At 36.4% G+C, this 17,715-nt stretch overlaps 1 protein-coding gene across 1 annotated transcript in view; it reads left to right on the top strand.

The window, feature by feature from the left end:
• PAWR (pro-apoptotic WT1 regulator) overlaps positions 1–17,715 on the top strand; it is a 106,056-nt gene that overhangs the window by 67,839 nt on the left and 20,502 nt on the right. The window contains exons 4-5 of the mRNA XM_036865170.1: positions 3,499–3,630; positions 13,102–13,136. Of these exons, the coding sequence (XP_036721065.1) occupies positions 3,499–3,630; positions 13,102–13,136 (167 nt within the window). The remainder of the gene's footprint in view (positions 1–3,498; positions 3,631–13,101; positions 13,137–17,715) is intronic.

Here is a 17,715-nt window from a genome sequence, read left to right as displayed (position 1 = left end):
TAAAATCAGTAGCTATTTTCTTCTCATCTTTTTCCCTCCCAGGTAAAAAACTTATAATTCATAGAAAGAATCTTTAAAAAATATTTAGGGTTCTTTTTGGTTTTCTTTTTGCTAGTACTTATTTAAAGACCAACTCTCTCTCTCTCCCTTAAGGATACCAGCCAGCTTCTGTGCTTAGAAAATTATTAATCTTTGCAAGAAATAGAAGATGTCTTTACCCACCTTTGTCCATTAACTCAGTTCCTTTTTGCTTTCAGTCTTTTCTTATTTCTCACCATTTTGACCAAGTTGTTCCTCCAGGTGTACTTATCCCCCCTTAAGTAAGATAGTTTAAGGAATTTGTAAGATGCTTGTTGCTAAAAAAAACTATACTGGTTTCTAGAAGAACTTTGGAGGGAAATTGTGATTCATCAAGTAATCCCTATTCTAAAAGCTTCCTGGAAAGTAAGATGTACACACTCTCCACAGAGATAGTATGTGTGATGAATAGGTTCCCAGGTCAGTGGGTAAGAGTGTTGCCAAGAAAAAGAACATTCAGAATTTTAACTTGGGGTGCAACAGTCCATCTCCCTTATTTGTCTCATCTTGGTAACTCATTTATCAAACATTTACTGAAGTTTATTTTTTCTGCTTTCTTTTTTAATGCTGGTGAGTCTATATTACTCTGTGATTTAAGAATTCATGCTACTGACATTTGATCCTACGGTCAGGGATTTTTACAGCCCAGGTACCAGAGAATGATTGCATTCACCGAGTAGAAGGCTAGATGAGACCACTTTTTATTCTTTCTAGAGCTTATAGTCTTGCTGACCTCTTGTCTCAGTACTATGTATTGAAGAATTTCTGTACTCCATTCTCTTTTCTGTTCTAGTATCTTTATCACATAGTTTTCGGTGTTGTGGTTTTATACATTTTAATGTTAGAGTGAGTGTTCTGTCATAACTCTCTCTTTAAAAAGTAATTTTTCTGGATGTCTTATGTAATTATGCATCCAGATGATCCACCCTTACTTTCCAAATAAATTCAACTTATGAATTGATTAACAGATTATTGACACCTTCAGTATTAGTTTTTTTCTTAAGAAGAGATCTTAATTTATATCACTCAGTAAAATTTTATAGTTTTTTCATAAAGTTTTTTTAGTTTATTTTTATGGTTACTATTAAAATTATATAATCTAACTAGCTATTGATGTTACTCTGAGAAGCTATTTATTTCTGTGTGCTTAATGAAGAACCATCTTAAGGAACTGTAGTAATTCTAAAATATTTTTGACAAAATTATATCATTTGAAATGATGAAAATTTGCCTTTCTGATGCTGAAATCTCTTATTCTTCTTCCCTAGTTTTACCAAATAGTACTTCCAGAGTGATGTTAACAACCCTGTTGATAGTGGACACCAGTGTCTTAAGTCTGGCTTTGCTTTTAAATTTTGTTGATATTTTGGCATAAAACATGATACTGTCTATTGGTTTGAGAAAGTCTTTTTAAAAGTCCTAAGAGAGATTCGTTTTCTAATCAGGACTAATTTCTTAAACTTTGGTACCCTTTACTAGATTCCTTTTATTGATTCTGTTTCCACCTAAGATACATCTTTTTTTTTTTTGGCCATGCTGAGAGGCTTGAGGGATCTTAGTTCCCCGACCAGGGATCACACCCGGGCCCCGGCAGCAAAAGTGCTGAGTCCTAACCACTGGACTGCCAGGGAATTCCCAGATACATCATTTTTCATAGGATCCCATTGCCTACTATGTTGTTTAGTCTCTCCACTTTTGGTCCCTGTTAATCAGAACTCTGAATTGCTGTATACAGGTTCTTTTCCCCAAATCAGTTTCGATCATGTTTTACTTATATTCCAGGGAATTGTAGCACTATAACATGTTTCAGTGTTATGTAATGAAAAGTCCAGACTTCTTAGGCTCTTTATTATCTGTATTTCTTTGTGATCAGAGCATATGCCTTTCCAATACCCACCTCTGTCAAGGACTTTGAAGGATCTGAGATCTTACCCTGCTTACAAGCTAACGAGTTAGCCTGCTATGGTTTCATGGATCCTGGCAGAAGACACTAGTCTCCTGGGGGTCAAGAACAGTTTGTTACTCACAGCAATAGCAGTAGCCACAGTGTTATCATTTCTCTTGTACCAGTTACCTAAGCCCCAGTTCCCAGAGGGTGAGAAGAGGGCCAGGTGATACCTGTACACATAGTTAGTTGCATTACAGGAGAGACCCTAAACATTCTCTGGAATCTCAGCCCACTTGTTTCTTTAATTCATCCCTTCCATTCTGCCCCCCAGCTTTCCCTCCACATCATCCTGATTTAAGACTCCATCTCAGACAGATGCTTTCTTCCATACCCCCGCCCCCCGCCACCGCTATGGACCTTGTGTCTTTGAATGTGCTGCTTATTTTCTGTGTTCTCCTGTTTCAGATGCTCCAGTGATCCTTCTTGGTTTGCACAGTGGCTTCAGCCTTTCTTTTTCTCTTTGCACAATTTGTAAATACTATTGTCTTTCCTGCTATTCTGTGCTTTGGTCAGTGTCTTTGTGTTTACAAATTGCCGGCAGAGATATTATTTATTTTTTGTCTCTTACAGAACACACACAGGCAGTGTATTGGTTAAGAATGTGTTCAGTTACAAGGAACAGATGACCTGTTTCACAGTGGGTGTAATGGATAGAGTTTAGTTTCTGTTTATGGGTTGTTGGTTTTGTTTTTTTTATTAACGTAAAAAGTCTGGATAGATAACACAGGTGGTGATTCGGTTTTTTAAACAGCACCCTTTCATGTGAGCTTTTCCATATGCTCGTCCCATCATCTGAAATTCTCTTTTTTTTTATATCTGCAATTCCAAATTAAGCGCATTTTTTAAATTGTAAATTCTTCTACAGAGTGTTTGTAGAAGACTTACTCCCTAGGTGAAGATACTCATAGGCTACTAAGGTAGAAAATGGCCTTTAACATTAAGTTATCTGCGCACGTACACACACACACACACACACACACACACACACACACACACACACACACACACACACACACACACACACACACACACACACCCCTTCAGTGGCCTTTATTATTAAGTTATCTGCACATGTACACACAGACACACACCCCTTCCCGTTAGACTCTACATTCCATGTCTGTGTGGTGTATCTTTTGTTACCTTCCAAAAAGTGCTTTAAGGTAGTCCATTTACTTGAAGATTGAATGATGAAGAAAGAGTGAACCCTATCTTTAAGCAAACCTTGTCACTGGTAGTTAGAGCCTAGAGCCTAGAAAGATGTTGACAAGGGTGTGAATGTGGAGGTTTGGATTTTAAGCAGATAATTTAGTTTATAGGAATTAAATGTACCAATTGTTGAAAGGAACACTTTTATTGTGAAGTTTCTGAATGCTTAGTATTTCTTAATGCTATCAAATGTATCTTCACGTACTATCAAAACATTTTATTAATATTAATAGAAGTAAAATGGAAACTATTCTTTCTTTCAGTGCTTAGATGAATATGAAGATGATGAAGCTGGGCAGAAAGAGCGGAAACGAGAAGATGCAATTACACAACAGAACACGATGCAAAATGAGGCTGTAAGCTTATTAGATTCAGGAAGTTCCTATCTGTTACAAGTGAGTATTTAAAAATTCTAGAATGTCACTAGCTATTTGAACAATAATTTTTAAGTTACTGTTAATAATTTTTCCAGTTTCATTTTGGTTGCATCAACTCCATTTAAGTACTTTCAATGGATTTAACCAGTGATTTTCCTTATATCTAAATAACTTTTTGACGTGAGCAGTATTTGGTCCTTAGCTCCTGATCAATGAATATTTACTGACTAAGCAGGTTTAAACAGTATCCGTTGTAAAAATAAACAGGAAAAATAATTACCCTTTGCTCTTAAAAAAGTAAGGATTAGTGAGTTTAAGTGAGTGGAGAGTACTGTTCTAGGCTGATATTTGCATTAGAATTATGTAGCAAATAAAGAGTTGAATAACAAGTGTCTACCAAGTCAGATGTTTAAACATAATAATAAAACACAACATGTAGTATTGTGAATTGCCAGAAACATCCATATTTCTGTGTAATTATAAAATACTTTTTAAAACAAAATTTAAGTCAGTTTCCAATTAGCTGTTATCTTGGCTTCTTGTAGCACAGAAAATTGGGAGTTGTTGGCATTGGGGTGCCTGAGTTTAAAGCAAATCACTCTGCAGAATCATTCCATATAAACTGTACTTTGGGAATTATCTTGATATATCTAATCTTAAATTAATTTGATGACATTTTGAGATCGTAAGCTACTGTGTTGTCTTTTCAGAGTTCCAGCTTTGACTTTTTAAATGCATTTTATTATGATACTACTCTAAAAGGAGTTTCTGAGCAGGACACACATCTCCCTGTTTTACTGATGAAAAAAATGAAATGTAAACTTGTCTATTAATTTGCAAGGTTATGATAGAAGGCATTTGGCAGAGAGAGGCAAAATATTTTGAAGTGGTTTGGATGTGAATGCAAAACTTCTTTTTCCTCTGCTCTTTGAGGCAGGTACATTGATGTGAAGAATGGTAATGTGGGTTTGCCTGTGCCCCTACTGCAGTTGCTACTGCTAGAATACCCTATTATAACATAGTGTAAGCTAACCAGCAGTGCTTCTCTCAGCACCTCTGTGACTGTTCATAATCTAAAGTATCTTTGTATCCTTTGTTTTTGTGTATTACAGCAAAGTTGAAATTAAATCTGTGCCTATTCCAGGTGAAGAAATAGGCTTAATTTATTGGGATAGAGACAATATAGCATTTTGATTGAGTCTAGAACTGGTTTCAGTTCTTGGTCTGTCACTTAACATCAGGCAGCAGCTTTTGGAAAGAGGGCTGATTTCTTTCTGTTCCTTACCCAGTCAAAGCTGAGGAGCCTAGTGTTTAGTTTATTTCCAAGTTTACACCCAGATATGTAGCAGTCTCTGCTGATCCGGGCTCTCTGAGGAGCTTTCTGCCTTATCCAGTTTATCTTCTTTCCTGTAGCTTTTCTAATCTCTTCCTAGGTCCGCCCTTCATTTCTCTCATTTTTGTTTATTTGTTTGTTTCATTAGCAATTAGGATGTAACTCACTGATGGTCTTGGTTTTAAGTATGTATATTCCAGGCTATGTGCTTAGGGTGAAAGTGAGGCAAAAACTCTCCTGTGGATCCCAAATTGCCACATTGAAGTTGGAATGGGAACAGGAACTTTTCTGTCTACATAGTTGACCTCTCTCTGAGTTACTACCTAAACTCACATATTCTATTACTCAGATAAGATATAGATTTTATTTATAACTCCAACTTCAAAAACAACAAAAAGAGAGAAAATACTGGCATCGTTGGTTGTTCTAAGGCTTTTTTTGAATAGGACAGAGAGATTTTGTTTCTCAGCATTATGTATGTGAATCAGTTAAACAAATTTTTTAAAATGAAGAATGAAATGGGAACATGAATTTGGCATAACAGTAAGCTCTGTGAAAGGTTAGAGTGTTTTAAGTTTCTGTTTGGCATTTTTCAAATAATATGGAGTAGTGGTAATAAAAAATGAGCCTTTATATTTTCTTCTTATATTTTTAGTTATGATTTTACACATTTTTTTTTTTTTTTTTTTTAATTTTATTTATTTATTTATTTAATTTTGGCTGTGCTGGGTCTTCGTTTCTATGCGAGGGCTTTCTCTAGTTGTGGCGAGCGGGGGCCACTCTTCATCGCGGTGCGCGGGCCTCTCACTATCGCAGCCTCTCTTGTTGCGGAGCACAGGCTCCAGACGCGCAGGCTCAGTAGTTGTGGCTCACGGGCCCAGTTGCTCTGCGGCATGTGGGATCTTCCCAGACCAGGGCTCAAACCCGCGTCCCCTGCATTGGCAGGCAGATTCTCAACCACTGCGCCACCAGGGAAGCCCATGATTTTACACATTTTTAACCATGTTTTTTTCCTAGATAATATGCCAGTTTTTAAAGTAATATATTAATTCTCTGATTAAATAATACGTGATCAGTTAGAAAATTTGAAAAAAATGAAAATATAAAAGACAGGGGAAATTATCTAGTTTGGTCTCCTTATGTATTTTTATGAACTGTTTATTAAATTTTAAACTTTAGGCTTAATTTTAAAAGAAGCATACAGTCACATGCTGAAAAATGCAAAAAGCATAAGAAGGTGTATGGTAAAAAGTCTTCCTCAGCTACCTGGTTACCTTCTTTGGAGGCAACTAGTGCTTTCTTTTCTTGCACATCCTTCTAGATCCTTCTCGAGGTAGTCCATAAACAAATTTATGTCTATATGTGTGTATATATATGTCTATATATGTATTCACTAATTTTTAGCACACTGTTTTGCATCCTGTTCTTTTCATTTAATATTGTGGAGTACATAAAGAGCTTCCCTATTATTTTTTTGTAAACACAGAATATTCTATTTTTTATATGTATCATAATGTTTCTAACTAATTTCTATTGATGGTCATTTAGGTTATATATAATTTTTTGCTTTTACAAACAATGTGGTGGTGAAAACCTTTCAATATATGTTCTTTTGCATATGTGTGTGTAAATCAGTAGGATAAAACCCTAGCACTAGAATTTCTGGGTGAAAAGGAATGTGCATTTGTAATTTTGATGGTATTGCCAAAATTCTCTTCATAGGTGTTATAGCATGAACATTTTTTTTCATGTTATTCAAAGCTCTTTGTGTATTATTTTCAGTGGTATAGAATTTTCTTTGTTAATGTGTATAATAGGTGACACAAATTTCCCATTAATAGAAATCCTCAGTGGTTAAACTTTTTTACTATTGTAAGTCATACTGGAATTGACATCTGTGGAGATTAAGCTTTTTGTGTTTTGAATTATTTTCTTTGGCCAGATTACCAGAGATGAACTTATTGGGCCAAAAGCCGTAACGCATTTAAAAATTTTTTATTTATTTATATTTTGGCCGCATCTTGCAGCTTGTGGGATCTTAGTTCCCCCAGGGATCGAACCCGTGCCCCCTGCAGTGAAAGCACGGAGTCCTAACCACTGGACCGCCAGGGAATTCCCCATAATGCATTTTAAAGATTTAAAAAATTTCTGATACATATTGCCTAAATTACTTATGAAGAAAAGTCTATCAGTTTATGTAAACAATGTCGTTTTGTGAGAGGACATTTATGAGTTTTATTTTTCTCCTTTCTTTGATTATTTATTGATTTGCCTTTTAATACAATCTCAAGTTTACTGAAAAGTTGCAAGCACTGTACAGAGAATTTTTTTCCCTTAAAATGTTTGAGAGTAAGTTGCTAACTTGATGCCCTATTAACCCCAATACTACACTCTGTGTTTTCTACAAACAAGATCTCCTACATAACCACAACACAGCTCTTAAAAATAGGAAATTAAAATTGACACATTCTTTTACCATCTAACATATTCAGCCATCATCAAGTTTTGCCAGTTGTCCCAATCATGTCCTAAATTACAGCAAGAGGGTCTAATTCAGAATCACATGTGCTATTTAGTCACTATATCTCTTTAGTTTCCTTCAATCTGATACCTTCTTTCCTTAACTTTCTTAATGTTAACACTTTTTAAGATTTATAGGTCATTTATTTTGTGATGTGACCTTCAGTTTGGGTTATCTAATATTTACTTATAATTAGATTCAGGTTGTATGTCTTTGTCAGGAATATCACAGAATTGGTGCTATGTTTTTCTCACTGTGTATCCTATCAGGTGACACATGATTTTAATTTGTTCCATTGCTGATGATGGTCACTTTGGTCATGTGATGAAGGTGGTATTTGCCAGGCTTCACTGCGCCTTCTTAATAAGTATTTTGTGGATAAGTGCTTTGAACCATGTAGATATCTTAATCTCCATCAAACTTTCTATTTATCTCTATCCATTTATCTATCATCTATTTATATCTGTATATCTGTATCAACTCACTATTACCTATTTTATCTGATGGGTTTTACTTACCATCTGTATTAGTTTTCTGTTGCTGCTATAACAAATTACCACAAATTGGTGTCTTAAAATGACACAAAATTATCAACTTACAGTTCTGTAAGTTGGAAGTCTCATTGGACTAATAAAATCATGGACTGAAATCAAAGGCTAAAATCAGGGCTGCATTCCTTTCTGGAGGCTGTAGGGGAGAATCAGTTTCCTTGCCTTTTCCAGCTCCTAGCGGCTACCTGTATTCCTTGTCCCTCTTCCTCCTTCAGAGTCAGCATTGTGACCTTTCTTCTTTGCCATATCTCCCTCTGACCTTCTTCTGCCTCTTTCTTCACTTCCAGTGACCCTTGTGATTACGTTGGGCCCATCAGATAACCCAGTATAATCTCCCTATTTAGTGGCATTTATTAGCAACCTTAATTTCCCTTTGCCATGTAACCTAATATATTTGAAGGTTATAGAGATTAGAATGTGAACATCTTTTGAGGGTCATTATTCTGCCTACCACACCATCATTATTTATTTTAATAGTCACATTATCCCAAATTTGGCCAGTGGGAGCCCCTTTAACCTTTTGTATCCTTTGCTACGTCTCCATCATTCTTGGAATACTTCTTTGTTTTCTGGCGTCATAAGATAATGTAGACTCATCTTTAGCTTCTTACTCCAGTCTTGGAAGCTAGCAGCTATTTCTCTAAGGAGCCCTGATTCCTGTTACTGGAAAATGATATTGTGAAGCAGAGGTCTGGGCTGTAGTTATGTTCATGTTATTGAGATGTCACCATTCGTAGTCCCGCTCTATGTACAGACCTACTGTGTGTGTCTATATGTACATGCATGCGTATACATATCTGTTTGTCTGCTGCCTGCCTACCTACCTAGCTAACTACATCTATCTATGTAGATCCTGAAACTAATTTATACCAACATGGCCAATTCTAATCTAATATCACAAGGCTTAAATCTAGTATTTGTAACTCCCTTTTGTGACACTGAGGAACCTCTTTCCTGTTATTCTTAATATGTTTTCTTATTTCGTCAATTCCCCTATATGTAGCCTATCTCCCATTGCCACTCCTTGCCCACACTTACGCCCCCCTCACTGCGAGTGGGTTCTGACGTCATGCGCTGCCTTTACCCTGTGCGTGAGCACTCTCTTCGCTTTCTTCAGGCTTGGGCATCCCTCGTGAAGCTGCAGGACGCCCTCTTTACCCTGCTTGAGTTGTGACTCCTCACACCAGTTCACCCCCTCTGTGGATTCCCTTCTTACCCTGCTTAGCTTCTCCACCCTGTGACAGGCCACTCTTCCCTAGGGTCTTCCTTTGTTCCTGCTCAGACTGAGACCTCATGCTGGATTACTCCTCCATGGGGACCCCTTATCACCTGATTAGGTTTTGACGCCTCCAGGCCAGGCTGCCACTCTGTGGACACTCTCTTCATCCTATTTGGGCTCCGGCACATCAGCCCTGGTCATCCCCTACACAGATGCTCTCCACACCTTGCAAGGGCTGTGAATTCTCCACGCCAGGCTGCCTTTTTGAGGGAGCACCTTCTTTACCCTTCTGGGGCTCTAAATCCCCATTTTGGGCCCCCCTCATGAATGGATGACCATCACACCCTGCTTGGGGCTCTCAGTATCCCTTCACGGGACTCCCTTTCTGACCTTGCCTCAGGCCTGATAACCTGACTTCCCTTTCATGCTTTGTAGACCCCTCCTCATTCTGCTCAGGCTCTGATTTCTCATGCCAGGCTAAGTCCCCCTGCTGTATGGATGCCGTCCTCAGTTTTCTTGGACTCTGATTCTCTTTGCCTAACAGCTCTTCTTCATGGAGTGTTCTGGTATTCTGAAACCCTGGTTGGGGCCACCTTGTTTCCTCCCTACCTTGCTCTGCCCCACCTAATGCCTTTAGGACTAAGTTGTTCAGGAAAGGTGGGGAATGATGAGCTTTTCCTTTTTTTTTTTTTTTTTAATTGAAGTACAGTTGCTATACAATATTATACAAGTTACAGGTATACAATATAGTGATTCACAATTTTTAAAGGTTATACTTCACTTATAGTTACAAATATTGGTTATTATTTAGTTTTTCCTTTTAAAATCTTTGTTAATTTGATAATGTTCTTATTTTATTCTCATTTTTAAAGTTATTTTATCAATTGTACATTACAGATATTCTGTTCTGCATTCATCTTCAACATTGTATCTTAGTACATTATGTATACCAGTATAGGTATTTTAAAGTTAGTCCTGAGAGCCAGTTACCATGGTATACCATAGTTTACCGAGGGCTATACTGAAGTTATTCAAGTCTATTTGAATAACTTCAGTATTATTTTACTATATTCTACTGGGCCTGTATTTGTCTGATCATATTTCACATATGCTTTTATATTCGTTTATACTTTACAAGTTCTGATCTGCCACTGCACCTGTAAAGACAATGTTTGTGGAATTTCCTTATTGACCATTCTAAGCTTGAATGAAGCAGAATGTTTTAGTTAAACTCATAAAACAGTTCGTGCTTTGCCAACATTTTCTAAGCTCTACATAGGTCTTTCCCCCTCCCTTTTGTAATATAAACCATCCCATTACAAGAAAGATTATTTCAGGAAAAGTATATTTTAAATCAGTTGTATAATAAACTTTAGGGTTATTGGAAGGTCTAATTACATAGTCTTTGAAACTTTTAAGACCAATATAGTCTTAGCATTTGTATTTTTTACAAGCAATTTCAGTGATACTGAAGGTATTTCTTCTCCCTCCCGCCCCACATTTAGAATGGAATTTTCAACTTTAACAGTTACAGTAATTATGAAGTTATCACTCTTTGCTTGGAAATCTTTGTGGTCACAGAAATATAGAGGGCTTCTAGTTAACAAATCTAAGGTTTATATTTGTATAGAATTTTGTATTAATGTATAGAAACATCAAGAATTTTCCTCCTTAAAGTTATAAGGGACTCTTTTACTGCACTATAGGGGCTGATTTTTTTTTTCTATCTAACATTTCAGTTTCCTCTTTTTGGCAGGGCTTAGAGATCACTTTAAATTCCATCTGTAAATGTGAGTCTTGAATACACATGAGAAGCAGGCTACCACCCCTCCCAGTCTCTACTAATATTAATATAGTCTATCCAATTTGGGGAACATTCCATTGTTAAGCCATGGAATTTTTTTTATATATATAAATTTATTTTTTATTTATTTATTTTTGTCTGCATTGGGTCTTTGTTGCTGCGCGCAGGCTTTCTCTAGTTGTGGTGAGCGGGGACTACTCGTAGTTGTGGTGTGCGGCCTTCTCATTGCGGTGGCTTCTCTTGTTGTGGAGCACGGGCTCTAGGTGTGCGGGCTTCAATAGTTGTGGCTCGCAGGCTCTAGAGCACAGGCTCAGTAGTTGTGGCGCACGGGCTTAGTTGCTCTGCGGCATGTGGCATCTTCCTGGACCAGGGCTCGAACCCGTGTCCCCTGCATTGGCAGGCAGATTCCCAACCACTGCGCCACCAGGGAAGTCCCTAAGCAATAGAATTTGATTACTAGAGTCACTGTGAAATAACATTGAGTTACAAAATGTATAATCTAATAAAAACTGTATTCAAATCTGACCAATAAACAGTAAGCTTAAGTGTTGTCTAATAAAAAGCATATTCAAATCTAACCAATAAATAATAAGCTTAAGAGTTGTTGGTCTGCTTTAGAATCTTAGCTCTTGAATATTAGTTATACAGAAATAGGCTTAAATCTAATTGTTTATACATCTTGGACATGAGCATGGAGTAATTTCATCAAGTATGTCCGAGTTGTAATTTGATCAGTTGCACCAAACTAGCTGTAGAGAAAATACCGTAAAACTTGAGATATGTTTTAAGTGACTAGTTGTTTAAAAAAAAAGCTGTGAGAAATGTAGAAAACAGATATTATACAACTTATTAGTATACTTAAATGGAAACTTACCTGATAACTGACTTTAAGTCATTTATAGTTGGGTCAAAGTATAACATTAGTATAATGCCACGACAGTGTAGTGTTGCTGAAAACATCCTCCATTTCACCTTTCTGTGTTTATTAAAATTCTACTCTAAATGTGTATTAGTCTTAAGTTTTACCATGTTAGGGGAAAATGCCTACTTTAAGCCTCAGAAATATTATTTATTGCCAGGTTGTTTCTACCATTACAATCAATATATCAGTTAGTTACCCACAAATCAGTAAATGCAACAAGGGCTATTCTTATTTAGCAATTTTGCTTATTTCATTGCAGCAAGAGATAGTGTGGATAATCAAGCTGATGTCATGTTTTGAAATATTTCAGTTATAACCAAAGTGAGAGAGGTGTTACGTTTTGGAACTTAAGGCATTATTAGCATTTTTTCTAATGCATATTTAGACAGATATCATTTAAAGTCTGTGCCTTAAGTTTTAGTTCATATAGAATAAGATTAGGGACTTTTATGAAAGAAAACCTTGATAAAATGTTAGTTGGAGTACTGTTTGTGAAACTTAAGGGGAAAAGTTCCATATGAAATCATTATTATCTACATTCAATAAAATGTACTTTGAGTACATATACATAACCTTAGTATTTCTTTCTGCTTTATCTAAATAACCAGTGATTAAACATTTAAATCTAATTACTGTGGTTTCAAAAATAGTTTTAAAGGGACTTCCCTGGTGGCGCAGTGATTAAGAATCCGCCTGCTAATGAGGGGGACACGGGTTTGAGCCCTGGTCCGGGAAGATCCCACATGCCGCGGTGCACCTAAGCCTGTGTGCCACAGCTATTGAGCCTGCGCTATAGAGCCCGCAAGCCACAACTACTGAGCCCGCGTGCCACAACTATTGAAGCCCGTGCGCCTAGAGCCCGTGCTCCACAACAAGAGAAGCCACCGCAATGAGAAGCCCGCACACCACAACAAAGAGTAGCCCCTGCTTGCTGCAACTAGAGAAAGCCCCCAAACAGCGACAAAGACCCAGTGCAGCCAAAGATAAATAAGTAAAAATAAATAAATCTATAAAAGAATTATTTTAAAAAAAGCAATGGTAATTGTTCCAATATTCTCTATCAATAGTTTTATATAATACGGAATTGTGTGCTTATACACATACCCAAACTGATATGTCATTTTTTTTTTACTTTACAGGAGCCATCTAGAACAGTTTCAGGCAGATACAAAAGGTAAGAATCCTTAAGTTATGACTAACAACATATTGTAGACATCAGTGTAATGTCTTCCTGACCATGGCTTAACTAACTAGAACTGTTTCAAGCAACTGTTTGAAAAATAAGAAACCTTAATATTGTGCTCTTAAAAAGAAATTACATCGTAGGCAGGAGTGTAATGTCTTTCTGACCACGACTTATTCTGACATAGTCTGCAGTCTTTGAACACTGCACACACCATGAATTTGTAAGGGTTTGATGAACTTAGCAAAAGAAAAACTGAGTCATTTTCCCTTGTGTATTTAAACACGGAAAATACAGATATACCATCTGTATTAGTCAGCTTGGGATACCATAACAAAATACCATAGACAGGATGGCTAGAGCAGAAATTTATTTTCTTACAGTTCTGGAGGCTGTAAAGTCCAAGATCAGAGAGTCAGCGTGGTCTGGTTCTGATGAGGGTTCTCTTCCTGACTTGCAGAGAGTTGCCTTCTTACTGTGTCCTCAAATGGTGGAGAGAGAAGGGGTGGCTTCCCTGGTGTCTCTTTTGATAAAGACACTAATCCCATCATGAGGGCCCCACCCTCATGACCTCGTCTAAACCTAATTACCTCCCAAATGCCCTGCTTCCAAATATACCATCACATCGGGGTTAGTGCTTTCAGCATATGAATTTTGGGAGTATCCAATTCATTCTGATCTTAGTTCATTCAGGCCACTATAACAAAATATCACAGACAACAGAAATTTAGTTCTCACAGTTCTGGAGCCTGGAAGTCAGAGATCAGAGTGCCAGCAGGGTCAGGTTCTGGTTGGTGAAGGCCCTCTTGCCAGTTGCAGACTAACAGCTTCTCACTGTGTCCTCACATGGTGGAAGAGGCTAGAGAGCTCTGTGGGATTTCTTTTATAAGAGCACTAACTCCATTCATGAGGACTCCACCTTTGTGACCTAGGCACCTCCCAAAGCCTCACCTCCTATTACCCTTACATTGGACGTTAGGATTTCAACCGAATTTTGGGGGGGGACACAGACATTCAGACCCTAGCAAGTCCATAGCACCAGCTATACACAAGGAGTAATGCTTTTATCAGAAAATGTGTTTGAGTGTGTGTGCACATGTATAGGAGGAAAATCACAATTAAGTATAAGTTGTTTAACGGAGATGACTGAGATATTAGCTTCTGTCCCTGTTGAAACCATGAAGGTTACAGAAGGTGTGGTCATGCTTGTGCTAACAATTATGGAATAATGGTAAATCTTATCAAGTGCTTATAATGTCCAAGAAGCTTTACATAGAGATCTCATTCAATTCTCAAAGTTATCTTGTAAAGTAGGTACTGTAGGTATAATATTTACTTCCATTTTGTAGGTGAGGGAAGTGGGATAAAGAGGTAGAATCATTTCACTGTGGTTACGAAGCTAGTGAACAGAAGAGTCTGGATTTTAACTTGGGCAACCTGACTCCAGAACCCACATGCTTGCACAAGACAATCTACCTAGATTTATACATAAAAAACCTGTGTCTTCCCCTACTTTTATGTTAAAGTTTAAAATATTTGGTTAAAAGTTGTGGTTATTATAATTCATCTAAAATAAAACATTGATTAAGAAGAGCTATAATTTTAATACTAAGTTATTATATAGATAAAATTCAATGTTTAACTTTCTTTTAAATAAATTTATTTATTTTTGGCTGCGTTGAGTCTTTGTTGCGGTGCGTGGGCTTCTCATTGCGGTGACTTCTCTTGTTGCAGAGCATGGGCTCTAGGTGCGTGGGCTTCAGTAGTTGTGGTGCAAGGGCTTAGTTGCTCCATGGCATGTGGGATCTTCCTAGACCAGGGCTCGAACCCATGTCCCCTGCATTGGCACGTGGATTCTTAACCACTGCGGCACCAGGGAAGTCCCAGTGTTTACCTTTTAAAAGAGATAAGAAGGCCAAGGTAATCAACCATTGACTAAGTAGGTCTGATATGTTTGCCACTGCTGCTGCTTTTATTTTCATTTCTGAGTAATTTTGATGTAGATATAATGAAACTTGTGCTTGGTAATTTTTACTTAACATGAATAGTTTAAACTGGAAAGAATCTTTTTTCATTTGCTAGCAAGCATTGCCAATCAAATAGCTTTGATTTGGCCTATTTCCAGGCCACATTTTCAAACCAAAAGAGTTTTTTTCTTTTTTTTTCTTTTTTTTTTCAAAAGAGTTTTTATCATCAGTTTTTGGTTTGGGGAATAAAAATAAACTTCAGTAACTTATCAAGTTTGCTGTATCATTCATACATATTTAATCCTTATTAAATTATAAACCTTAAATTATAATTGGCACTTTTCAGATTTGCATTCTTTAGTTAGAATCATTAGGGGAATAACTTTCTTACAAATCTTCATCAAAAGCTTTATTTATATATTGTGTTAAATTAGGTAGAAAATTGATTTCACATGGTGTATGTTTTTATTTTTAAGCTTTTTTTTTATTGGAGTATAATTGCTTTACAATGTTGTGTAAGTTTCTGCTGTACAGTGAAGTTAATCAGCTATATGTATACATATATCCCCTCCCTCTTGGATCTCCCTCCCCTCCCCATCCCACCCATTTTTAGACCATTATTTTACTTGTGACCTGTTCATATACTTGTTACTTCTTTTATTTTCATAGCCTAAAGCACATGGTTTGTTACTTTTCAGCTCTCAAAGGTTTAGCCATGTTTAATACTGTTATAAAACAAACAACAAAAAATTTTTTTTTAAGTTTCTAGTCATTATTCATGGACTCATAGCAACTCATAGTTGAACACACACCAAATAAAAACAAACGCAAAATCTAGATCTGAAATTATCAATTCCTTATCTAGAGGAATTTGTTATATTGTATATCAACAGTTCATTACTTTAATCTGTCAGCAAGTTGTAGCAAAGACTGGAGAATGTATGTTTTTTGGAGAGGGTGTCTGCTGATTAATGGGGGTGAAAAAAGGAGGAATGTGCTAAAGGATAGAAATTTGGCATTATATGTTAGAAAATATTTTCAGCAAACCAAATAACCTATGATACATATACGACTAGACAAACTTAAAAAGTCATTAGAGGGTACAAGCCACCCACAAGACTAGTTTGTGTGTTCTTGTAAATTATGGATTAAATATTAAATTTTTTCTTACAAATATCAAGGATGTACTTTTTAAGCATTGAGTTTGTTAAGCAGTCACTGTAGTTAAGCTCTATTTTATTGAATCAACTCCTGTTTACCTAGAACGTCTCTTAACATATTCACTGAACTCCTTTTTAAAACATGTTTAAATAATTTGGATAATTATTTGGAGGGGGGGTCATGAAATTTCTGAAACTCAAGGTTTAAGAAAGATGGATCAGTGGTCATGTATTTTGGGGTTTTTTTCCCCCCAATGTGTAATTTTCTTAGTAGAATGTTTACTTGGTTAAGTTTATAGTGATCTCTTTAGAATAATTCATTATACTTAACATACCAGAAATGAACATGTATGATAGCCGCTAACTGGAGAAACTTAAATTTCTAACAATGAGATAGGTTATAAGCTATAGCATATTAATATAAAGTTACAATACAGGCATTAAACTGATTCTTTAGAAAACCATTAATTATAGGAATTAATAATTATAGGAAAATTATTACCTATTTATGTTAAATGGAGAGAGGGAAAGCATATTACAAAGAGTATGATACAAAACAACGTCTATCATAATATATATAAGCGTTCTTAACTTGAACTCTATTGATGAGCTGCTAAAATTCTATGTAAAAGAATATCATGGTTATCTGGGAGAAGAGCTATATTTTTCATCAGATTTTCAAAGAGATCTGCAATCCAAAACGGTTATGAACTACTAATATATTGTAGAACGTAACAGCCGTTATCTCTGGGTTGGTGGAGTTACTGGAGATATTGATTCATGTTATCTGTTTCCCACAATGAATATGTATCACAATTTTAATAAAGAGTCTGAGAGATGATTTTGGTCTTTAGTTGTTGTCGTGTGTGTGTGTGTGTGTGTGTGTGTGTGTGTGTGTGTGTGTGTGTTTAAAGGGAGAAGAGAGAGAAGACCTACACAGAGTGAGGGGCTGTTTGGGACAGTGGTGGTGGAATTGAATAAGGTAGTGAAACATTAAAAATATGGAGACCAATCATGTACTTCTTGGTTATTTAATAATTTCACAACTTACCTAATACTTCTAAATATTTGGTATCCATTCTAAAACTAGAATTTTACTCATGGGTCTTGTATTTCTTCTAATTGCTAAGGTTTAAAATATCTATTTTAGTGGAAAATTCCTCTAGCTGTAATCTCATAATGCTGCCAATCTTGTTCTCGTGATAGTTTTATCCCCCAGCACAACACCTTCTAGTCTTTCCACAGAAAATATGAAAATTCCCAGAGGGGGAAAATTTCGGTAAATGGTGGTATTTATCTTTGATGATACTGTTTATTCTTTTTCCTTTTCTGAACATTATGGTTAATACTTTGTAGCTAAGGGCAGAGGGGGATTCTTTTTGGAATTGTATTGGTTAGAGATTTGTGTTAACATTCCTGAATAGAACGTTACAATCTTTTTGG

The sequence above is a fragment of the Balaenoptera musculus genome, chromosome 10, assembly GCF_009873245.2.
Source record: "Balaenoptera musculus isolate JJ_BM4_2016_0621 chromosome 10, mBalMus1.pri.v3, whole genome shotgun sequence".
Classification (NCBI taxonomy): Eukaryota; Metazoa; Chordata; class Mammalia; order Artiodactyla; family Balaenopteridae; genus Balaenoptera; species Balaenoptera musculus.
Note: the sequence above shows the minus strand (reverse complement) of the source record. Positions and strands in the feature narration are given on the sequence as shown.